Source organism: Hippocampus bargibanti, linkage group LG09 (assembly GCF_051943395.1).
Source record: "Hippocampus bargibanti isolate YZ-2025 linkage group LG09, ASM5194339v1, whole genome shotgun sequence".
NCBI lineage: Eukaryota > Metazoa > Chordata > Actinopteri > Syngnathiformes > Syngnathidae > Hippocampus > Hippocampus bargibanti.
In genome coordinates, this window is record NC_142742.1 from 14,989,793 (window position 1) to 15,014,430 (window position 24,638).

The following is a 24,638-nucleotide window of genomic DNA, read 5'->3' on the forward strand; positions in this document are numbered from 1 at the left end:
CAGATTGCTCCCGCATTCCAAAAACATGTTAAGTAATGTGCCCTCGACTGTGAATGTGAGTGTGAATTTGTTTATCGATAGCAGGGGTCGGGAACCTATGGCTCGCGAGCCATATATGGATGGCTCTCTTGATAATTGCATCTGGCGAGCCAATAAAACTAAATACATATTCTCGCTTTTTCGCTGTTCATTTCCTGTTTGGGTGGAAGTTGGCAGAAAGCGCAATTTTGATTGGATGAAACTGACATAGATTGGCTGAAAGCGCAATTTTGATTGGATGATACTGACCTAGGTGGCCATTGATGTCGAAACAGGTAAACACCCCCTTTTGAATAAGCCTGACGAGTACAAAAATGACGAGTATCGTACACTTCAGGTTGAATGGAATGAAGGATTCGGAGATTTACGAAGAGAAAAAGTTCAGCTGTGATTGTAATTTTCAATGAAACAATACCATGAATGAAACAGTTGAATATCAGTGGCACTTTGACAGGCCCCATGGTAATGTTAGCATCAATATACTTCTGTGAGAGACAGCAGAAAGCAAGCATGCAAGCTCATGAGCAGTGTGCAGGCTAGCTAGCAATAGCTTCGCCTATGGACCCGCAAGTTGACTTTCAGTCCGATCGTTTGGTTGGATCTTTTTTTTACCAATCATGAGGAACAGAAAATTATTGATATTAATGGTGAGTATTATCACAGTTATTTTAAATAATACATTCTGACATTTTGATGAAATCACGTGCGTGCGTGTTTGCGTGCGTGATTACGTGCGTGTTTGCGTGCGTGTTTGCGTGCGTGTGTGTGCATGTGGCTCTCACTGCAAAACATTTCTAAATATTATACTTTCATGGCTCTCTTAGTCAAAAAGGTCCCGACCCCTAATCTATAGTGTCTGGCAACAAATCATCTCAAATCATCCTTAGCCATTAAAATGAATGAACATATAGCTAATCCGTTCCATTCTCCCCCACCTCACCAATGCCAAGCCAAAAGAAGCCCAATTCTATGTTGCCCAACAGGTGTCGGTATTGTATAATAATACAGATACACATAGATTGATCCCTTGCTAATTTGCGGTTAATTTATTGCGGTTTCAGTGCATCTCAGATTTTTTATTTCAGGGAAAAAAAAAACATCAGAATTTAAAAAAAGGTTTTTTACGTGGCTGAAGCTTGATTGTTTCCCAGCGCTGATGTCACCCAATGACAGCACGATATCTCGTTGTTTACAGCAAGGGTGTCAAAGTAATTTTTTGCCGCGGGCCACTTAGTAGTGACGGTTTCCTCTCCGGGGCTGTTATCAATTTGAGGAAGCCATTAGAATGTTTCATCCCTTCCACATATTACATACAGAACTCACAACAAATTGATGAATAACTAGTTTTCAAATCAAAAGTCAAGAATAATGACTTATTCTGGTTTACAAAGGACAATTTGAAATTTAGCTTCGGACTTTAGCAAGCATTATGGAATTTCACAAGTTTGATTTGCTTTCGCAGGCCGAATAAAACGACGTGGCGGGCCAGATTTGGCTTCCGGGCCTTAACTTTGACACCTGTGGTTTACAGGCATATGGATTGGCCGTGCATCTTCTCAGTCCCGCCTAGAACCCACCTCTGTCTTATGACGTGGGTTATTCATAACTACTTCACAGATTTTCGCCTACCGCGGGTGGTCTTGGTCCCCATTAACAGCGAAAAATGAGGGATTCCTGTACACAAACCAAGGGGAGTGGAAATATTTTACTGTGCTACAAAACTCAGTTGCTATGTTAGCCATTTTTCATAGAGGATAAACACTACCCATGGCTATAGTCCTTTCATGGTTTGCATCCAATATCCATTGCTTAAAACTGTGACTAGAGTGCTCACAATTAGCATGTCAAAGTATTTTATCTTCATGTTAGCATTAGGCTAGCATTATTAAGGCACTATATTTTTTATGTTTTAAAAATGCATTTTCGTATTTTTTTGTTGTTCGGAAGCTTTGACTGACAGGGCTGCTCGAGTTCTCTTTTCTAAAATTCACAATTTCTGCCTGACTGAATTCAGTTAACTGCCATCATAAAGCATTCAAATTCCAAGTTAATGCTGCACATATCTAAAAAAATGCACTTGAGTGAGAACGGCTCCTCTTTTTCTCTTGGATTATTTAGTGAAAAAAAAATCTCTTCAATCAAATCAATTCAAAGCTAAAGCACACACTACAACAAATGGTCCAAATAAAGGGCATTGTATGTGCTTAAATGAGCAAGAAGTGATTTTCCATGACATTTACAGTCTCGATGTGCAGCCATAAACCTTTTTGTTACTGGAAAATACATTGTCATTTAATCTTTACTAACTGTTTTGAAACAGGCATCTAAGTAGAGTAGTCAGTTACACTTCTATGCAACACATTTCAACCGAATCATTTTCTAAATCAAGTCTAGCTAATGTTGTGTTTCAGTGCTAACAATAACAAATAAACTTTTTAGGGCCGAGGTCTATGTTAAAACAAAGCATCCATTTTTATCGCATCATTATCATTGTTGAGCATTAAGGATTTTGACCAGGATTTGAACTTCAGATTTTACCAATTGAGCCATCCAGCCACAGTTGGTCATTCCGTTTTGTTGTCGCCCCCACACCTCCCTGAGGTAATACTTTTTGTAAAAAGTACAAGAATCACATGAGACTCAAAGCTCATCACGACTTTTAGAAAAGCAAGTGTGTGTACTTCACGTTTATTTGTTTTGTTCATCTCATTTTGGAATAAAATGAGCTAACCTTTATTATTTGCTTAATAAATAATTTGGTTATTTTACAGGAGTATTTGGTTGTCACAAATTACACTGCTTTCAAATCCAACCTGTTACTTAAAAAATATCAATGGCATTGTGTACAACATTAAAATGCAAAGTATATCATTGTTTTTCCTTTTCACTTTATAAGCAATCTTCTATCTGAGGAGCATTTTTCAAAGTTAATCCCTTCAAACTGAAATACAGGTTTTATAAAACATTAAAAATATGGGAAATTGAATGAATATTGCTGAGAGCCAAATGTTATCTCTTTAATTCACATTGTATATTGTAGTAATCAATGTTTTTAAGGTTCTGCTGTTATGTTCATTTATCCATTTTCTGATCTACTTATTTCTGGACAAACTGGATCTGAGTAGTAACAACTACATGAGTGACACTGACGCCTTCATTAATGTCATAGAAGATGTTTTCCTTCTCCTTGTAGACCAGTGGTGTCAAAATCATATTTGTTGCGGGCCACATCGTCGTTACGGGTTTCCTTGGAGGGCCGTTATGAAGTTTAGGAAACCATAGAAATGTTTCATCATCTCCACATATTATATACATAGAACACAACAACATAACTCGTTTTCAAATTTGAAGTAAAAAAGAATGACCGTTTTTGTGGTATACATGGGACAATTTGAAATTTTGGTTCTGACTTTAACAAGCTTCATGGAATTTCACAAGTTAGATTTGCTTTCGCGGGCCAAATAAAATGATGTGGTGGGCAGGATTTGACCCCCGGGCCTCGACTTTGATACCAATGTGTTGTAGACTCTTCAATCTGCCTTTGTTGTCAATAAAAGTTTGAATGTCTGTCACCATTCCTTAATATTGTCTCTGCTTAGTGTGCTCTTACTGTGCCGTGATTAATCGACAATTAGTCTCTGATGATTGGTTATTGACAATCGTGCATGTGCTTTCAAGTCAAGCGCTCCCAATGTGCATCGGTGCTTTTGACAGTCAAACATTTGAGTCTCAGTTTCAATGTGTACTAATGAGATGCAAAATACAAACGTTGATGGCAAACTGCGATGTGAAAGCGCTTATTTCGAGCCTACGTGTCATGATATGAAGAGGTGCCATACTTTCATATGGTTTGATAACGGCCCCTGGAAGTGAAACCATAACAATGATGTGGTCTGTGATGAATGACTTTTCATATCCCTGCGGGTGTGTTTGAGAACCTTTACTGGGTCAAGGCACATCAAAAAAACATCATGGCACACTTCCCTTTGTAGCCACATGGGTCAATTTTGTGACGTCTGCTGCTGAATGGAATAACATTTCATTGTCCTGCATTGGCATAGCATGTGAATAAATCTGCATTCTTCAGTTGCTATCCATCCATTTATTTTCCAGACCGCTTCATCCTCATTAGGGTCGCGGGGCGTGCTTGAGCCTATCCCAGCTGTCTTCAGGCACTCAGCGGGGGACACCCTAAATTGGTTGCCAGCCAATCTCAGGGAACACAGAGACAAACAACCATCCGCACTCACACTCACACCGAGGGACAATTTGGAGCAGGGGTGCTCAATACGTCGATCGCGATCGACCATTCGATCTCCAAAGTACTGTTGGTTGATCGCATGACAAGGTGACGTGACATTGTTACGAACTGACGCTATACAAATAAAGTTGAGTTGTTTGAAAAAAAAAAACAAACAAGACGTCAGCCTATCAGCCATCCCTTTACTTGATTGATACAGCGGACAACCAATCAGATGACATCTCATTATTAGGTACACTGTTAACAAGCCAGTCGTTAGTTACATCCTAATTTTTCGGTAGGTTTTTGCCTCTTAAACGTACGATAGGGTATAAAATGAGCGGGGGAACTGGACCAAGTAAGAAGAAAAAAGTATCACTTTCATACGGAATGGGAGTAGGACTATTTTCACGATGACATTTTCAAAGTGCGTTTGTCTCATCTGCCAGTTATCAGAGTGAACTCAGATAATGGCAAAAAATGTACATAATTATGTTGTGTTGCACAACATATGCAGTTAGACATCAATATAAGTTAAGCAAGAATCCTCAATATATTTCTCAATAAATATAATGGGTAGATCATTTTGACTTGGTCGTTTTAAAAGTAGCTCCCATGCTGAAAAAGTGTTAGCATCCCTGATTTGGAGTGTTCAATGCATGTTTTTTGGAATGTGGAAAGAAACCAAAGGCCCGGTGGAGAACATGCAAACTGCACACAGGGCTGCACAGTGAAGTCGGCGTGCTAACAACTCGACTACTGGAGCGCCATTCTTCAGTTAGTAATGAAAAATAATGTTACAATATTTTTTGAGAAACTGTTTCATTTGTCAGTATTTAGACAGATGTAAGAAATCTTTATCAATCTATGGCAAGGACATATAGTGGCAGACTGAGCGTACCTCTGTTTGATGATGATTAACCTATATCTTCACTTCAGTAACATGATTATTTGATGGTATGCCGTGATATTTGCACAATGTAACATATGTGCGTTGGTTGGCTCACCAAAGGTTCTGATTGTGGTATCAGAGGCTCCTTGAAACCATCAGGAAGTTTTTAACACCCCCACACGGATGAATAATGGCTGGTGGTAAAACAGGGGGATTCAACCCTCCCTTGTACAGAATGATGGATGGTCCCGCAAACGTCCCCGACTGTTCTCCAGTCTAGAAATGAAGATGATATGGGTATGACTGCAAACATAGCAAGCTTTTGTTACTCAACTAATCCAAAACTTGAATCAATTAAGAATGTGGTGATCAAAACAAGAAGGCTGCGGAACGTTTCCAACAAAAAAAAGAGGTATGACTGATTCATTACAGTGATGCAGTTTTCTTTTTTTAATTCCCTTATCGTATTACTGAGAAATGTTATATCTTCTTTTCATTTCTGCTTTTAAGGAATGTTATATGAAGAGGCCATTTCTTTCAAGGTAACTAACGCCTCAGTGTGCTAAACGGTGCCACACTGACCTCTAACGGTCAGATTTTGAAAAGGCTATTGGCTTAATTCTTTTTTCGTGCAGCAGCACTGCTGTGACAATGCAGCAAGTCAAGACGTGTTTAAAGCACAATCAGTCAACTTCAAATCTTCATCTATTACCTCGCTTAATTCATTTGCTCAGCCGACTTTAAAACCCATCATTGTCAACACTTCGTCGTGAAACAGGCAGTGTATCATTTCCTTCTCCTGTTATGTCTTGGGGCTCCCATCAATTACCTGCCCACATACCACTTATGATTTATTCCTGGAGTGCGTTGTACACGATGTACACCAATGATGCCATCGGCGCATTACACCCTTCAATGGATGCATTTGACTTCAACATTATCTAAGGGCATAAAAGTGTCACCTTCGTCAACATATTTTGACTCAACTTGTCAATCAGCGGTGCAAGTTAAATGATTTTTTTGTGCTGATTCAGAAAATATCCTCTTTTTTTCTCTCGAGCACATCTGAAGTTCATAAGATTAGTATAATCACAACAGTATGTATGAAAGATACTCAGTCATGTGTTTTGGAAAACATGCATTTTAAAATGATGAATTTGGCTAAGGTATAGATATTTTTCCCAAAATGATAGTCAGTCATTACTGTTAAGTATTTTGTTGAACTCACTCAATTTTTCATCAAGCGGTTGAGCAAAATAAAAACATTTGTTGCAACTAAAAGTACAACTTAACAAATGTATCTACATCCAAATGATTTTATTTTGTGTTGTCACTTGACAAAAGAAAATTGAGGAAATTTAAAACACTATTTTTTTTCAGTGTAGCCGTACATTATAATGCATGATACAGTCTGCAAACTTTATAAGGTCAAATTCGGAAAAAATAAACAATCAAATAAAAAATAAATAAATACATTAAATAAAATAAACAAACATCAATGAGCCTTGTGTGCTATGGGAAAAAAGGCCGCTTTTTAAATAAGCACCATAAATAAATGAGACACGGAAAACCATCTCTGATCAAAGTTTGCCGAAATTAACTCCCTGAGCACATAAACTCATTCCCCATTTCCCAAATATCTACAACTCTCATTAGGAAGCTAGGTATTGGCCTGGCTTTTGGCATATTTTACAGACAGAAGGTTTTGATGATGCATCTGCCAAATATATTGCGAAATAAGCCCGGAGGACCCAGAAAAGTCCCATGCAGGCCAAGTGTACACAGTGGGGATTGAACCATAACCTCTGCACTGTGAAGTTGACATGCTAACCACTTGACTACCAGGCCACCCTCTAATAGTAATTTTATGTAAATGAATCAATATGTCATTGGATTGGATTGGATATGCCTTTATTAGTCTAATCCCCTTTGTGTTTTCTTATGATATTATGGGGTCCCATTCCAAGCACAGGGGGCCTCAGTGCGAGTCAAAGCTGGCTCAGCTATTGATTGTGCTGAGTTGAAATGTAATTAAGGCAGCCAGCTGCATGTTTCTCTATTTTGATCTTTTGTTGTTAATCCATCCTTTTCGATAGTGTTTATCCTCATGGGGGTCAGATGGCGCATATGCCAGCTGACTTTAGCAGACGTCGGTTGCACCCTGGACTGGTTGGCAGTCGCAAGGCATATCAACAATAAGAACATCCTCACATTTACAAATGATGCCTATGAACAAGCTGTGCTAGATATGTTGTAATTATTAGTACCTAAATAGGATTCCCATATTCAAAGTCAAAGTCAGCTTTATTGCCAAATATGCTAATATGCATGACATACAGCTTGTGCATACATATTGTGAAAGTACGGTGTGCAATTTTATTTTGCGTTCTACAATGTAGTTTGTTTTAAAGATGTCCTGACGATATTTTGTTTTTTTGCACCGAGCCACATAATTTTGAGGATCTGCCTATCACCAAGTCCCGATCTGTTTGAAAAAAAAAAACGTGCTTCCAAATTGTCGTTTTTATTTTTTACATATATTTTTAACACAATCATGTCGACATGACAGTGTTTATATGGCTTGTGTAACACTGGTTTAAATCACGTAAAACCATTAAATCATTTTTTTGGTGGTAAGTTTTTTTTCAGGTAGGGTATTAGTTGAGTTAAACCAAGTTGTATTCCTTCCCGCGATTGCACTATTACCGCTAAAGCATATTTCCACACTTTCACATTATCATTGCTGCATGCCACAAGCTTGATATTAGCTTAATACAGATATTGTCGAAAGGGGATCACCCCCCCATCTCTAAAAATAGAAATTTGCCCCCTCTCTGTAACTCCAGATTATTTTAGTGCCTCATAGCCCTTCAATAAAATAAGTGAATTAATAAACAGATTTAAATCAACCTTTTACCTTATTCCAATCAGATGAAAATGATGTGCTTGGGACATTTTTATGCAAGGGGTGTTTTACATTTCTCCATTTTTATTTTCGGGTGTTAACAGAGGTTATTATTTATACACAATAATAGCACAGTATTATTGTGAAAATTCAGATCCCCACGACATCTAGGGTTATTAAGGTATCGTTTCATTTTGTTTTGATTTTTTACAGTATATAGAAAGGTGCGAATTTAGAGTTGCTGTACAGCATTGAGATCTGGAAAAGTAATAGCACAAAACAGACATTACCGCATTTTGCCATTTTAATAGTAGGCAGTGAACATCTACTTGTGAATACTGCTATAAACTGCTTGTGTGTCTAGCTGCTCCACGTGTGTTAAAGTAGAAGTTTAATTTAGAGTAAATTAAAGTAGCAGTTGATGAAAGATTTGTTTAATTGTACCATCACTGCAAATTTTCGCTGGCTTGTCTAAGAGATTGCTCCCTAACATCTGGACTAAAAAAAGCGATGTCTGATGCACCTTCAATTTTTATTTAATATTACATCTCCAGCAGTGGAACAGTAGCCTATGCATCTCCAAGGACGTGCTTGAACAGAAAAGCACTACAAGCATGAAATGAACATAACAGGAGGATAGAAGGCTGCATGCACAATACAAGTACGGTATATAGTCTCTTCTAGGACAAGTGCTGTACTAACTCTCCACCTACCACACAGGAAAGGTGTGTTAATTCTGTTCACGTAGTTCAATCACAAATGCGCGCACAGTTTGGTGTATCACGCACAGAGGCATTGAAATAGTCCATTCAAAAAAGGCACAATCCAATTATCTGCAGCATCACCAAGCACAAAACAGGCTGACGTTATCCATAATTTAAAACTATGTCCCGTGATTCCCATCCACCAAAGTGCACAGTGGATGGATGGTATAGCTGCAGTTTCAGATCCAAGTAATATCAAAATGTCTGAAGTGACAACATGTGTGTGCGTGTGTGCGTAAAGAAGTGTTTCCAGTGGTCCTGGATCAGAAAAGCAGTCCTAAAGCATGTGTTTAAGGAGACAATTGTTTATTTCACACTACAACAATATGCACCTGACATCCATGGCACCTCCCCATGCTGTGTTATTGTTTGCTCAGCTTCATTGTATGGTCAGAAACAGATGACACACTCATACCCTGATTTGGGGATACATCATGTTCATGTTTTTTTTTTTCAAATGGTTCGAATTTGAAAAGGAGGAATGGTCAGACTGTTTTGGCAAACTGAGGTGTGTGTGTAAAAAGCACAGGAAACCTTAAAAGCATTCATTAAAACTTTGCAGCAGCGCTTGTAAAGGAGTTGTCCGCAATGAGCCCGCAACTGCAATTTTAAAATGTAGTGTGCAATTGTATGTATTGCAAAGCAGTCAACAATTCATTGCTGAACAACCCCGATGTCATCCTTTCTTCCATAGGAAGGTCAAAGCGCATTCCCGCTTATCGACAAAATTGGGGCAGTCGATTGGATAAAATTCACTCAGGTTCTGATGTGGTGGGAGTAAGAGGAAACAACATACAAACATTGGGTTCTCTCTGTCAGTCACTAAGGAGCCCTCTAAGTACATGGTATCTGCGAGTCGTTATTTGCCGTGCACCGTGTGGTGGTGATGCTTTGCTGACATGAGTACAGAGAAGAAGAGACAACTGTACAAAATGATCTGTTACCTACTGAGTGATGATTATGTCCCCTCAGTGTCTGTGTCAGTGACTAGCACTGGCTCACTCGCAGCTTGCTCCGCGGGCTCACTCTGTACAATGTCTACGCGCTGAGGAGGCGCAGCCTGCTCCTGCTCAGCTTTGCTTTCGGGAAGTGCAGACTCGGTGGGCTCGGGAGAGGCGTCCGGCGTGGGCCCGAGTGCCGTTTCTTTGTCCATCTCTTCTCCATGGAGCCACTGGGGATTGGGGGAGGGGGCATTCTCTTTTACGACCTTCTCAGTCTCCTCCTGTGGGGGAAGCTGTGCCCTCAGAGAGTGGGTTATCTCTTCAGGGGGGCTGACAGCTCGCGTGAAACCTACAGGAGATGCCCGGCTCTGAGTGTCTGGGGACTTGGTCGTCTGGACGCAGGCCTGGCCCGAGGCCTGCGCTAGTGATTCAGGGAGTAGGGTGGCCTCTGGCTGGGCTGATGACCGAGCCTCAACTTGTGAGCTGGGAAATGGGGTCTGAGCCTTGTTATCAGGTTGTTCTGAGGTCAGGGATTGCGATTGAGGGGTCTCAAGCAAAGGACCTATGTTTCCACGCGGACTCGCCCCAGCTGCTTGGATGGACATTCTGGCCTCTGGTGAGTGGACAGGAGGCGGGCGTTGATGCTGACCTAACAATGGCGTTTTGGCCTGAGCTTGAGACAAGAGGGGGGACTGGAATCGTGACTGAACGGGGACGTTCAGTTTGAGCGGGGTAAGCAGCTTCCCTTGATTTAGATTCAGGTTGGGGTTGAACGATGGCGTCGGAAGGAGAGGAGTTGGTAGGGGAAGAACAGGTGTCCAGTTGCCGTGTTTCCGCTCTCGGTCGTTATCGCGGTCTTTGTCGGTCTCGCAGGAACGGTCTCGTCCTCGCTCCCTTTCTCGATCCCGCTCCCGGTTGTGACGGTTCCCATTCATTTCCCTCCGGAATTCAAATTCTCTTTCGTCTCTGTCTCTTTGCCGGTCCCATTGGGATCTTCGTTCATCTAGGTCACTTTCAAAACTGGCTGCCCCGCCACCGCTGCGGTTCCACCCCTGTGGTCCGCCAACATTTTTGGAAGCTACGTTCCCGGGACGGTTGTCAAAGCGATTATGGAAGTTCTGCCCCGGGTTGGAGCGATCCACGCCATCTCGTTCATCAAAGTCCCCCCTCAACTGGTTCCACTGATTTTCGGGCGTAAAACCGGCAAGAGCCTGCAGACGTCCAAGCAGACTGCCTCTGACTGGCGGAGTACCTGGTGTCTGCAGCAAAGGGGGCCTGCTGCCTGCTCCCCCTGCACCGCCGCCACCATGCGGCGCTCGATGCTCTGGCGGAGGTGTTCTTAGCAGACCTGTACTCTGCTTCTCCGGTGGAGGGAAGCGGTAGTCCTGGTCTTTGCCCTCATCAGCTCCCGAAGAAGACTCCTCTGTCTTGGATACATTATCATTTGTCTGGGGAGGGGGCCTGTGAAAGGGGTCAAGTTGAGAGAACGGAAGCCTGATATGGGCTTGAGCCTGAAGGGAACCATCGAGGTGGCTACCAGCCTGCTGGCCATGTCCCTGCGGCAGGAGGAGAGAGAAGCGAGCAGTGGCCCCGGGCTGAATGAGGTTAGGGCGCACGTCAAGCGGCAGCATTGCGGCCATTCTTTGTCCCGCCATTCCAGGCTGGTGAAGTGGGTGGGCAAGGGGGGCTGAAGGGTGAACGCCAAGGAGACCCATTCCGCTACGAACCGCATTGTGCATACCTGGGGAGGAGAAAAAAAAACATGTAAATGTCACCTTGCACACTTGGCGACTCATCGATCATCTTATATGTTAATTTGGCTCCACCTTGAAGCGTGAGCTCCGCTGTGCCGTCCAAACCCTTGGCGGAAGGTGGCATTTTGTCACTCGAGTGCTGCTGACTTTGAACTCCCACCGCATTAAACACAGTGGCTCCATGTATAGCGGACGACATGAAGCTACCAGCCATAGCGCTGGTGGTTGGGATCAAAGAGCTGAATGGCGATTCTTTCACTGTGTCCTGGCTGGTTGCGACTGGTGGCGGCACAAGAGCTACAGGAGATCACAGAAACATTGCTTGGAATGACAGTTACATTCTTGCATGAGTCAAAGTGCTACCACAGAAATAACACTTACAAGTTGGTGTTGCGGCCATGGCTGCAGTCTGTGTTGCCTGCATATAACCTGTGCAACACGAGAAAGATGAGAATATAGGAAACTGAACAGTCTTTTGATGAATGTGTAAACAGTGAGTAACAAATGGCAAAGATGTCCTTATATTTTCAGAACTAATTGGGCGACAAAGGCAAAACAGGTGCTAGAGAATACCGAAAAGGTGTGTTTTATTATGTTTAGATAGAGTGTGTGGGAGGGTGACCCAAAAAGATGTGTCCTACAGAGTGCCTCACTGCAGCAATGTCCTCTCCTGAAAGAGGAGTGTGTAAAAGTGATTGACAACTTTGTCACATGAGTACAGGTTTGCTTGCAAGAAATGGTGGACATTTGGAACACATCTTGGGAAAGCCATACATTGATTAAAAATTGACAGACATAGCTGTAACTCTGGTCAATGGTCTTCCATGAACTGAATAATGTGTGGTTGTAATTTGCAATAAATAGTTTTTTAATCAAAGCCACAATTGAAATTTTTATGGGTATATGTTTATATGTAGTACAGTATATATGTCTGGAACACGTCACTGTATGCCTGTTCTTCAAATAGCAGAGTTCAATCTAAATATTTACCTGGAGGGGGTTGTGAAGCATTGAAGGCAGGCCTTAGGAATGGTGGGGGTGGCCCATACCCTGGTGGGGGAATGCTCATATTGACAGGGAAGTTGGGGGGCACCAAGCCTACTGCACCAGGAACAGCCTGGGGCACGGGTAGCTGAAGAGGAGGGATAACAGCAGTTAGAAAATGACTGCTTCAACTAGATTACCACCAAAATATTTATATTTCCATTCCGTCTTGACATTTTTGGAGCTCTTCTGACTATTGCGGCTAATGTGGACAGTGGAAGAATTACAGAACAAAGAGGATGGGGTGAAGGAGGGAGTGGGTGCTTAACGATATGAATGATTATCAAATAATATCGGAAATTCTGTGATGGTCAGCATCTTTATTACCTGTACAGGCATCATGGTGACTGGCTGGTTGTAGCTTTCACTCTGGCTCTTTGTTGCTGCTGTCGTTTCACTGGCTAGTGGTTGACTTAAAACATCTTTGACTGCTTCTGAATTCTTAGTCGTGTCCCACTCTGAAGAAACAAAGGATGATTGTTTTTCAACAAAATCAACCGTGTGCGTGGGGGGGGGGTATACAGAAAACACATTTTCCGCACTATAAGTCACTTCTGAGTACCAGGCAGTTTCATTAAATGGCCTATTTTAGAACTGTTTTATATATAGGGGACACCACATCACAGTATAAGGCCCACAAAATCGAAGCTACAACAGTGGCTGCTGTTGTGTTATGCATCCACTCGATGGAGCTACAATACAAGAGAATACAAGACAATATGTATTAATTTATAGAGAGCTTTCAGAACTGCTGCAGTTGCCACAAAGCACGTTTTAGAACATTCAAAACACTATGCCGAAGAAATCTGAAGAAAATGAGAAAATTGAATGCTTTTAGGTCGGCCTTACAGTGCAGAAAATTTTGTAACAGAAATCACAATTCTTTTAAAATGAACTATATATCATCCGCATATTGTGGCGAACCATCATATATACTATTTGTTAATCATACAGTTGGAATATACATTTTTGCTCGCATTCTAACTGGTGCCATTGCCTGACATATTTTTGGATTTGTGATCATTGTGCGAATACCAGGAGTGGGGGCTCTTGTTATATTGACATGGCAATTCAATGTTATGAACGGTGTACAGTGAACACATTGGTGCAGTCATGTAAGAATATGCAGTTACCACCGCAACATAATGGATTTTGTTTTTGTAATTGATTGTTTTATTGTATAACAGCATGTGGATAACTGCATGAATATACCCATATCTGAGTTCATTGATTCTATCACCGGCAAATACAAAATAAAATGTCACCTTCATTGACAGTCTCTTGGTCGATGATTCCTCCTTCAGCAAAGTCATCCAAGTTATCCACTTTAACTTTCTCCCAAGGTATGTAGGTGACTCCAAGGTCCACATCCCAAAACTGCTTGTACTCTTGTCTCACTCCTTTGTTTAAGGCCCAAGCAATCTGCATTAAAAAGCACAATGATGGCGGGAGGAGAACAAAGTACCTTTCAAAGACACAATCTATAAAAGATATCAAGTCTTGCAAGGTTCTGTTGCTCGAGGTCAATGTAGAATTAAATTACAAACAAACCACGCGTAAGATGACATTGCAGTCAGTCAAATTACAGAATACAGGCAGCAAAGTATACCTTGATGATCTTGGAGCCGATCTTGCAGGAACCTGTGCTGAGCTTCTGGCGTGCCCGGTAGGCATCCTGTCTGTGCACCATACAGATGTAGGCACAGCCTCTCGGAGGGATCATCTGGAAAGGTCAAAGATAGAAATGAAAAAATGACAAGACACGGCAAGGACCTCAACCTCCCTATGTCGATTCAATAACTAACACAGACCCAATTTCTTGAACAAAATAAAAAGGACAAAGAGTATGTGGTGCATCAAATTGTAAAATGAGAAAGGGCGTGGGTCACAGAGCAGATGACACTTTGACGCTGGAGTTAAAGGAGATGGCTTACATTTATTGACTCTATTTGGCCAAACTCTTCAAAGAGGTTTGTGAGGTCTTGTTGAGAAGCTTTTTTGTCCACTTGGCCAACCCAAAGAGTTGTGCTGCACACTATGGAAAAGTTAAAAATCATAACAATTAGTAATTGACCCCAAATTATTGAGATCATTTCAACCATTAATGCTGTTTAATTACCACTTAAAGTCTTGGATCGTATCGGGGGCAGTCCTTTCTTCTGCCGCTCCTTTTCACGTTCTCTGGCACGTCTTTCACTTGAGTATGAACGTGTTGTCTTCCTCTTACGATCTCTGGAGCGTGACCGCGACCGCTTACGGTGCTTACGCTTCCGAGAGCCAGAGCGGGATCTGGACCTTCTCCTTTTGGGAGACCTGGAGGACAGAGCAAAAGAGGCAATGAGATATATTTTCAATTATATTTTCTGCTTTTTGTTGATCCTGTGTCCCAAGATTAGCAATACGTATTATGAAGTGAAAAGGTTCATACATTTTTTTTTTTTTATTGTTAAATCTTGACTGACCGAGAACGTGACCTTGAGCGTGTTCTGGAGCGTGTCGTTACTTCTTTTTTGTCTTCTGCTTCAAAGCTCTCTGCTTCCATGCCATCGGGGCCTTCATCAAGATCCATGTCCTTGAATATCAATTAGACACAGTTCAGTTAACGTCGTTGCATTTGTTGGATGCTGCCCCGAAGGCTGGGCAAAAATAGATTTTTGTATCGACACGTGAACATTCAAAATTTTAACATCAAAATTCAGTCGGGTGACCTTGTCACACTTCTGTTCCATGTCCAACCATATTGCTCCTTTGGAGTTTGGCGTTGATCTGCAGCTAATTCTGACAACAATCATGCAGTGTGCGGTGTGTGGAGTGGGTGATAGAAAGTCATTTCTAAAGTAATGTTTCTCAACCTTTAATGAGCTGCATACTTTATAATGTAATCACAGATGTAAATTGTTTACTGCTGCCAACTTGTGGAAGAGCATTTCATTGTTTTGCCTGTGACATCATGTCATTGGCAAGGATAAAGGTGTCAGGCATTACAGTGATACCTCAGAATATGAACGCTTTAGCTCACAAACTTTTCGACCCACGAACATTAAATTCACGAGCATATAGTCTTGGCTGACTAACTAGTTTTTGGCGGGCGAACCACACAGCGCCACAATGGCTGGCGGACTACTTTTTGGCGGATGAACACCAAACCACACGGTCGAACAGCGTCACAGTGGCTGGAGGACTAGTTTTCCTCACTCCCTTTGAGTGCAGACGTGGTTTGTTATTGAGTGGAGTACTTTTGCTATTAGGACCGAAAAAGACCCCACAACAGGCTAGTGTTAAGCCGAAGAGGACACAAAAGAAAATTAAGGTCGAGCAGAAGAAGATCATCGAAAAACACAAACGATGTGTGCGTTTGTGTGACTTAGCGTCCCTGTACCAGTATGCTAAGTCGACCATTGCTACGTGTGGCTACAGGTGTTTCTGTGTGGTCTAAGCAACGGTCTCAATAGAAGAGGTTGAAAAACTTCAGGTGAGTGAGGGTATTATTGCTGAGAAAGCACGGCAACTTCACTCGGATATCATCAAGAGGCAAATACATCGACCATCTCAAAGGTAAATAAAACAACTTTATTATACAGTGCAGTTTCTTTAATTACAATACAATGGCATTTATTACACATAAAATAAGGTATATTTTATGTAGTTTTAAAGGACAACCAACGTCACTTTTTTGTTTTTTAAACACCAGAAAACACCAGAAAAACGTTTTCTAGCATCTAAAATACCCAAAACACGCAGTATGATATTTTTAGTCAAATGCAAAACACCAATAAAAATGACAAAGTGTCCAAAATCTGCAAAAAAATGAGCTGCGAATTGGGCATTTTCAGAAAGTCCCACGCCTAGTTCGTGACGTCACTCCAAGACGTCTTGCATTGCTGGAGAATATAAACAATGGGTTTCAGATTCGGATAATATGCTTTCTTGTTACACATCCAGTTATGAATAGGATTCAAATAGTTCTGAAGAGGAAAGCATACATGTTTGCAATCGATTAAAGAATTTATTCCGTGTCATTTTGAGGCAAAGGGGTGGGGGGGAATGTCTCACCCAAAAAGAGGCAATAAAATGGCCACCGAGCTGTGAGGAATGAATCAGCCCGTTTCCACAGGCTGATACATTCCTTCCATGGAGCTTGACTCCCTCTGCTGGCGGCTTTTGGATGTAAGACAAGGGTTTCAAAAAACAGTACAGTACAGCAAAATACATTGACATGATGGAAAGACGCTAAAATGCGTCTTTTTTACGGTCAGGAGGCGGTCCTCTTCTGACGTCACGTGAGGACTCGTCACCAACTCAAAAACAAGACTTCCTGAATGTTCAGAGCAAGTCTTAAAATGTAAAATATAGCTATATGCGGTGGAATCTTATTAAAATACGCCCAGTAGAAGTCATTTGAAGCCATTTTACAAATTATGGACACAACTTGTCCGGAGAGGTCGGTTGTCCTTTAAGGCCTATTTAGTAGAAAATTATGTTTTATGGGCACCTGGGAACGGATTATTCTAATTTTAATGGTTTCTTATGGGAAATAAATGTTCGGCAGACGAACGTTTCGCCTTACATACACTTTCTGGGAACCAATTAAGTTCACAAGTTGAGGTATCACTGTATTTGTAAAAAAAACTGTCATGGCACATTCACATCAGGTTGGGAATCACTGCCATAAGTGGGCAATGTGAGTGAGACCCATCTAAAAATAAATCAATTTAAAACGTCAAAATAGTCTAGTCATATTTTCCCTTTACTACCTGTTGCTGGTTGTCTATGGAGTCATCCATCTTAGTTTCTGGCTCAGGAAGTTGTGACTGACTGGTAGCCTGAGCAACAGAGTTGTCTTGTCCAAATAGTGTGTCTTGTCCATCGATGCTCAAAGCCTACGGAAATTGATCGTCAGTGTTTCTGTTAACTATTGGTAGTGTGTGATATAACACAACAGTGCCCTCTATCATTGTTGCATGTAACTACCTTTTGCTGGTGCTCCAAAAGTTGCTTCTGAAACTGCTCCAGGTTCTGCTGCTGTAGCTGCTCAGCAAGTTGATGGAACAATGAGCTGTTGATGGGTTCTGACACCATGGGCCTGGAGAAGTGGTCAACAAATTGGATTAGGCACAATCAAATTTTGTCAGGAAGGAAATCCTTCTAGATCAGTGGTGGGCACTCCTGGTCCTGGAGGGCCACCCTCCTGCATGTTTTCCAAGTCTCCCTGTTACAATACACCTGATTCAAATCATCAGATAATCACCAAGCTCTGCGGAAGCCTTACATTGAACCTGCTCATTTGAATCAGGTGTGTTGCAACAAAGAGACTTGGAAAACATGCAGGAGGGTGGCCCTCCAGGACCAGGAGTGCCCACCCCTGTTCTAGATGATAAAGCATCATGAACTCACAGCTGAGAGGATGATGTTTCCTTCTGAGATTCTTCACCTCGATCAGACTCATTACCAAAGTCAAACTGCCCCAAGAGCTTCTGAGGGAAAACACAGTCATGTCATGATAAGAATAATAAGAATAAATGGAGGCATTATACAAGTCCCATTAAAAAGTGAGAAATAAAATCATCAACCAGTAGAGTATAGCCCAGATATGGGCAAACTACGGCCCGCGGGCCACATACGTTAGGCTTTTTAATCCGGCCCGCCGAACTTCTCCAAATTATAGTAAAAACAGTGTCTGAAACTCATGACAAAAAGTTCAGTTCAGACATCTCTGAAAAGTTGCCTGCCCCATTTTTCAGAACTTGAAACACAATAAGACGACTAATCACATAAAAAAAGGATTATCACAAAGTATAACGTTTTTTTAATTAAGGATGTACATACCACAAACGCTACCTTGCTTAATTTACGGTATCTTTCTTCTGGGCTGAGGTTCTGTGCATCTATTTTGGAAAATGATATGCAAATGCATGACCTTATAACACTTGCGAAAGTCCGGAAGAAAGAAGCAGGCTTCTGATTGGCTGCCGTGCCGAGTATGCAAATTTCAACTGCAGGTAGCCTATGTCTGTGTGCTTGGCAACGGTACACGAGTACTGTTTACGCGTGAAGGCGAAGGCGTCCTTGGCGAGTTTGTAGAGTGCGCGGTCAAAACAATCCATCCATGATTTTGCGGAATTTAACACAAGTAGGTATTATTGAGCTTGAATATTTCGTTGTGTAATAATGTTTTGAATGTTGAAAGTGATTCCATTTTTCATTAAATGTTGATTTCTTTAACTTTGCACCTTCGATTGAAACTTCTTAAAAACAGATGCAATCGTGATAAATCACAGTGCATATGTTATTTTAATCTATTTCCATTTCCTCCTCCCAGTATCTGCGAAATAGTATGTAAACGCCATATCTTGCATATTCCTTGAGACAAATTTATTAACTGATCAGGGATATTTTTCACATTTGAAAGACAGTTAATACATTGGGTTGGAGTGTTCTTACTGTACTATGAGGTTTGTACACACTACATTTAAAGGACAACCGGCACCATTTTTTTTTGTTTCCTACTGACATCAGTCGCCAAAATGGAACTGTATAGTGCCACTTAGCAGTTTTTTTTGACGACGATACTAGTGCAGCGTGTTCTACCGGAAACAAATTCCTTGTGTGTTCTACATACTTGGCAATAAAGATGATTCTGATTCTGATCAGAAAAACGTTTTATAGCATCTAAAATACCCAAAACACGCAGGCTGATATTTTTTAGTCAAATGAAAGCACCAATAAAAATGACTTCAAAATGAATCCGGAAATGGCCAGTTTCAGAAGGTCCCGCCCCCTTGTTCTCGATGTCACGCCAAGAGGTCTGGCCTTGCTCAAGAATCAAAACAATGGCTTCAGATTCGGAGAAGATGCTTTGTTGTTACTCATCCAGTTATGAATATGATTCAAATAGTTCTGAAGAGGAAAGCATAAATGTTTGCAATTGATTAAAGAAGCCCTTCCATATCAATTCGAGCCGTCAATGACAGCAATGTAGCACCCAGAAAATGCAGAAGATGGCGCCCAAGCTCCGTTGAAAATGGGCTGATTTGCCAGCTGGGGATTTGTGTCAGCGAATATCAAATACAGTAAAGTCTCGTTATATCGATATTCAAGGGAGTCCGAAAAAATATCGATATAACCGGGACTATCGATATATCCGACCCTGTTTGCATGTAATTTTCTCCGTGCGTGCATAGAAATAGTATCGATATAACCGGGACTATCGATATATCCGATATCGATATAACGAGACTTTACTGTAGTTGTCTTGGTGCAACACACAACGATTCACCATTGCGTTATTTATGTGTTTTCCTTCTAATTTCGCCATCAATACGGATCAACACGAAGTTTTCAGACCAAACAAAGTACCACAAAATGCATTGTGTGTCCTTTCTCAGTCAGGGGCGTTTCTGACATGACATCACGTCAGGAATCGTCACCAACTCGAAAACAAGACTTCATAATTATTCAGCGGGAGTCTTAAAATGTAAACTATAGCTATATGCTGTGGAATCTTTGTAAAATATGCTCAGTCGAAGTCAATTGAAGTGATTTTACAAATTATGGACATAACTTGTCTGGAGCGTCGGTTGTCCTTTAATGCTTCAGATTTAGTATTTCCGGCCCAAACACTCCCTCCAAAGGCTCCTGCCCGGTTCTGTCAAATTTTAGAACCCATTGCGGCCCGCGAGTCAAAAAGTTTGCCCACCCCTGGTATAGCCCATAATTCTCCTGCAAAAACACATTCAGACCTTGAGTGTATTTTTAATGTCTTTTAGTTTTTTTTCCCCCCAGGGGGGCCAAGGATAATGTAAAAATGGCACAACGCAACGAAACATGCAGAAGCTTATGCACTTGAATTTGCTTGGCGTAGCAAGGCAAAGATGTTTCCAAATTTTTGGTCCTCACAAATATGTTTACAATACCATTAACATTTATTTTTAACTCTGTTGAAGGCATGCATGTGGGTATATGTGGGGGTATAAGGTTTTACATGTTCTCCAGATAGCAGGTTAGCATTTATTGTGTGTGGCCTGGGAATATAACTCTAAAAATAAAAGGGGTATTAATTCAATTAGATTTTCATGAAAAGCGCTAGGAGTACCTTATTAAAAGAGGAGACCCTCTGTTCAAGGGGGTTGAGGCTGTTGGCAGTAGCAGCTGCAGTGAGTTGTGCGGTCAGAGCTTGCAGCTGTACAACCAGACCAGCATCCAAAGCCTGGAGCAAGGAAGGCTGAGGCTTTTGTTGCTGCATTTGCAAGCTCTGTACGAGCTGTTGAAGCTGGTAACAGAAACAACAACAACAACAAAAACCAAAAATGGTTACGTTGAAGAATGGGCACAATATATTTTCCAACTAAATTTTGATATGTACCAGTAACGCTTTTCTACATTCTTCATCATTGAGAAGAGACCCTAACTCTATTACAGCACAGTGCAATATTGTGTCTAACCTGCTGCCCTTGAGGACTCTGCAGGATTTGTGCCACAGCTGCTACAGTGTCAGTGTTGGTGATCTGGGAAGCCCAGTCCGGAAGTCCCTGAACAATATTGGCAGGGGTGGCAGGCGTGGCTGGAGTACCTTGATGCCAAAAAACAGAACAGGTCATATAAAGGCAATAGAGACATTCACACCAACTTGTGTTCTCAGACTGACCAGGTGTGTTGTTGACAGGGGCAGCACTACTCGACATGACGGGAGTAACGCTGGGAGGAGGAATCCCGGCAGCCATGTCCAACAACGGCTGGATGATGTCACTTTTGAAAACAGCATTCTTTTGCCACAAGTTCAGGACCCGCACTATCTTACTCTGGAAACACGTGACAGGAAAATGAAAGTCTAATAAAATTGAACTGCATCGAGAGTAAAAATCAAATACCTAAAGGCAAACGGTCAAACCTTGTCATCTGAGGGACAACGGTAGAGGTGCTGGAATGTTGGAATGATATTCTTGCTGAAGCGTGGGGCAAAGACATCCTTTTCTGTGCCAAATTGGTGGCGTGACTGCCGCACAATTGAGTCAATGACATACAACCCCGGGACCTTGTATTCTGGTTTGCACTGTAATGACAACAACAAATGTTAGAAAAGAAGTAAAGAAAAACAATGACAACTCATTTAGTGCATTTTTTTAAGTCAAACTCAAATGTTTTCAGTATGCCGCAACAGACAAGTGACCAACCACATTATTAAGATATTTAAATTGGGTTTGCTATTTTGATCATAGATTAGTTGAACACCACAAAGTATATTTTACATGGTGTTTCCCAATTTTAGGATTTTTACACGCAAGAACAACTAACCTTTTGTATGAACTTCTCCACACTTTGGACAACATGCTTGTAAAACTGAAAAAAGGGGAAACATTTGTTAATAGCAGTCTTAAAGCAGCATTAAAAAAACATATTGTTCAAGCTTCGGCTATTCAAAGAAATCAAGCATACTGAACAGGATTGACACACAATTTCCTGCTGCACAGAACCAGATTCTGGCTGCCATTTGTCCAACATTTGTGAATGTGCTTTTTATGATTATTCTTCCAGGAGTCTTCTGTCAAAAGTGTCACATGAAAATTTGAAGTTCCTGAAGTGTACACCAGGTGGTATATACGAGCAACAGTGTAAACTGTCCTTTTTCTTGTTCCACCCATTGCATACAAAGTTAGCAATAAAGAGGACGTTTTGGAGCCTTGTTATTGTAGGATTATAATTACCAATTATCAGGTGATGTGGGTATCTTAAGAATGGTTACTCCCTAATTTGCTCTGGAAATGCAGAGGACTGACAATTGTAACCATTTGACATTTTATATTTTGAGCGCAAACTACGTAATTGCAGGAGCAATTTAGTGGGTGTTTGTGTTGCATGTCTAAAGCCACTCATCAGAACAAAGGAGAAGAGTTTGAGACCACATTATAGCGACATGATAAGTAAGCCATGAGTCAAGCTTTTTTTGTGATGAATAGTCCCTTTTGCAATTTCTCTTTTAAAACCAGCAGATTACATAAATTGACAACAGATAAGTAAAAACATACAAATACAAACAAAGGTCAACAAGACCACCACAAAACCCAACCCTTCGACCTCAACAACTCATGTAATTCAAATGATAATAAAAACACTAATGTTTCCATAATAAAAAAAGAGTCATGAACATAAAAACATCTTCCAAGATTGGCTTTCAAAACCACTTTGTCTATTTTAACTACATCTCATTCCTCTTGTCTGTATTTTCTTAAATGCCAGCTCATCCATTGCAATTCAACTGTAGTGCATTTATAAAGTCTGCGAATGCACAAAAGGCGAATACAACACAGTATAACAAGTGATATTGGACTGTAATTGTCGAAAGGAAGACTCACAAGTTTTTAAATACATGGTAATACGTTTTGGAATTCATAACAGGCTGAGGACGAACATGTATGACCGGATGTAAGCAATACGCTATGACAAAAGCAGAACCAAGATAATTTTCATTTTATGCTTTTAGGTCTTCATCTTTTTCTTTCGGCTTTTCCCTTCAGGGGGTCGCCACAGCGAATGTGTCCTCCATCTTCAGAGGTTTGATTTGCATGTCTGTTTTGGCCAAGCTTTTACGTCGGATGCCCTTCCTGACACAAACCTCTGTATTTATCCAGGCTTGGGACCGGCACAATAAGACACTAGCTTGTGTCCCTTTAGGTTAAAGTAGTTAATTACACTGTACATATGACTCCATATTTCTTCTTCAGAATTAAAGAAGAAAAAAAACATTGAAATGATATAAATGTGTAATCACTCAGTTTTTCTTCCTTTTCAATAGTCTTGACACAACATGAAACTTTTGACTTATGATGATCAGTCTGCCCCTCCTCTAACCCGCAAACCGCCATACACCCTCCTTCACACACCCAGCACTCCGCCTTTTTTGTGAAATATTTTCCAGGAATTCCTTCCATCTGCTACAGGACAAGTCCCGATAACACAGCATATGAACAATTGCAGTCCCAAGCTTTAGAGACGTTTTTTTTCTTATTCACAATAGAGCCATACTTGAGAAAAATCAGCTGATATCGATGAACTCTTATGGAAATGCCCGCGTTTTATATATAGTGCAGTGACATCAAGCAAGTTAAATGGTGAAATGTTTAGCCCTCAAAGAGGTCTCACAGGACAAAGGTATTTTAACTCGTTCACTGTTATTCCTGAATTTATTCGGGAATTGATAATATCACGTGGAGCGACATTCCCAAATTTGTTTGGGTTTGGTTTTTCTTGGGGGGGTGCCGATCAAGCGCTGGTCAGACCTCTGGTAATTGTTTTAATTCTCACAAGGGGGTAGCATTTGCCTTTTGTACAGCCATTTCCACCTCATATTACTCCAGACCCATATAACTTAGGAATTAACATTTTTTCCTGGTGAAAGAAGAGCCAAAGATTTCTTACACTGCATTGAATGTTTATGTCGTCCTAAACCTCAATATTCTATGTGTCCTGGAATTTGAGCGAAAATGACAAAAACCCTGGCACCAGAGCGGACACATTTCTGCATGTCTGGCAGTGAATGAGTTCATATGAGTCCATCCAAGTCAAACACGGTGATCAATCGATGTATTTTGGGTTCCGCCTGACAAGATTTGTCATTGTATCCCAACCAAACAACGACCACCTAATCATTAATTTTAGAATTGAAACCATGGTGATTTTTGTAGTTTTATTTTTCCTCTCAAGAATTGGCTTGTCTCGCACGGCTCCTGCCGGGCGTCTCACTGTCTGTTGCGCACAGGTATTGCCTTCGTAATCAGGGTCAAAGGTGACGTAAACAGAGGGATGTGGCTAATGTCATGACAACACGGCATTTACGAGTCTGAATTTAATCAAGAATACTTGATGCAATGAAAATTCGCCTTTCGTGGAAGCACGAGGGCAAAAGAAAAGGAACACAAGATGTGGGTGGTGCCTGATTCAATTTCTGGCATAGGGATAGTTGTGTCTGGAAGCTATCCCTAATTAGGGCACACAGATTATCTTTACACGCAGTCAATATTTAGATTCTATTTTCTGAAATATTAGGGAGATCCCATTTGCAGGTG

General features: G+C 41.1%; 2 protein-coding genes across 8 annotated transcripts in view; both read right to left on the reverse strand.

The window, feature by feature from the left end:
* Positions 1-9,843, reverse strand: part of tiam2a (TIAM Rac1 associated GEF 2a) — a 119,466-nt gene extending 109,623 nt beyond the window's left edge. Inside the window, exon 1 of the mRNA XM_089004213.1 lies at positions 9,785-9,843. The gene's annotated coding sequence lies outside the window, so the exon portion shown is untranslated. The remainder of the gene's footprint in view (positions 1-9,784) is intronic.
* scaf8 (SR-related CTD-associated factor 8) overlaps positions 1-24,638 on the reverse strand; it is an 83,500-nt gene that overhangs the window by 39,392 nt on the left and 19,470 nt on the right. For 2 of the 7 annotated variants that reach the window (XM_089004222.1, XM_089004223.1), the window contains 18 exons: positions 21,871-21,915; positions 21,467-21,628; positions 21,224-21,377; positions 21,021-21,148; positions 20,672-20,848; positions 17,974-18,053; positions 17,551-17,662; positions 17,334-17,459; positions 15,042-15,151; positions 14,699-14,892; positions 14,514-14,614; positions 14,189-14,302; positions 13,845-14,001; positions 12,907-13,037; positions 12,526-12,667; positions 11,917-11,964; positions 11,608-11,832; positions 6,527-11,522 (listed from right to left, as the gene is read on the reverse strand). In XM_089004222.1, the coding sequence (XP_088860348.1) occupies positions 9,799-11,522; positions 11,608-11,832; positions 11,917-11,964; positions 12,526-12,667; positions 12,907-13,037; positions 13,845-14,001; positions 14,189-14,302; positions 14,514-14,614; positions 14,699-14,892; positions 15,042-15,151; positions 17,334-17,459; positions 17,551-17,662; positions 17,974-18,053; positions 20,672-20,848; positions 21,021-21,148; positions 21,224-21,299 (3,645 nt within the window). In that variant the 5' untranslated portion in view covers positions 21,300-21,377; positions 21,467-21,628; positions 21,871-21,915 and the 3' untranslated portion in view covers positions 6,527-9,798. Of the gene's footprint in view, positions 1-5,330; positions 5,448-6,523; positions 11,523-11,607; positions 11,833-11,916; positions 11,965-12,525; positions 12,668-12,906; positions 13,038-13,844; positions 14,002-14,188; positions 14,303-14,513; positions 14,615-14,698; positions 14,893-15,041; positions 15,152-17,333; positions 17,460-17,550; positions 17,663-17,973; positions 18,054-20,671; positions 20,849-21,020; positions 21,149-21,223; positions 21,378-21,466; positions 21,629-21,870; positions 21,916-24,638 lie in introns of those variants that run through there. The other 5 variants (XM_089004219.1, XR_016115973.1, XM_089004221.1 and 2 more) reach the window with 5 other exon arrangements.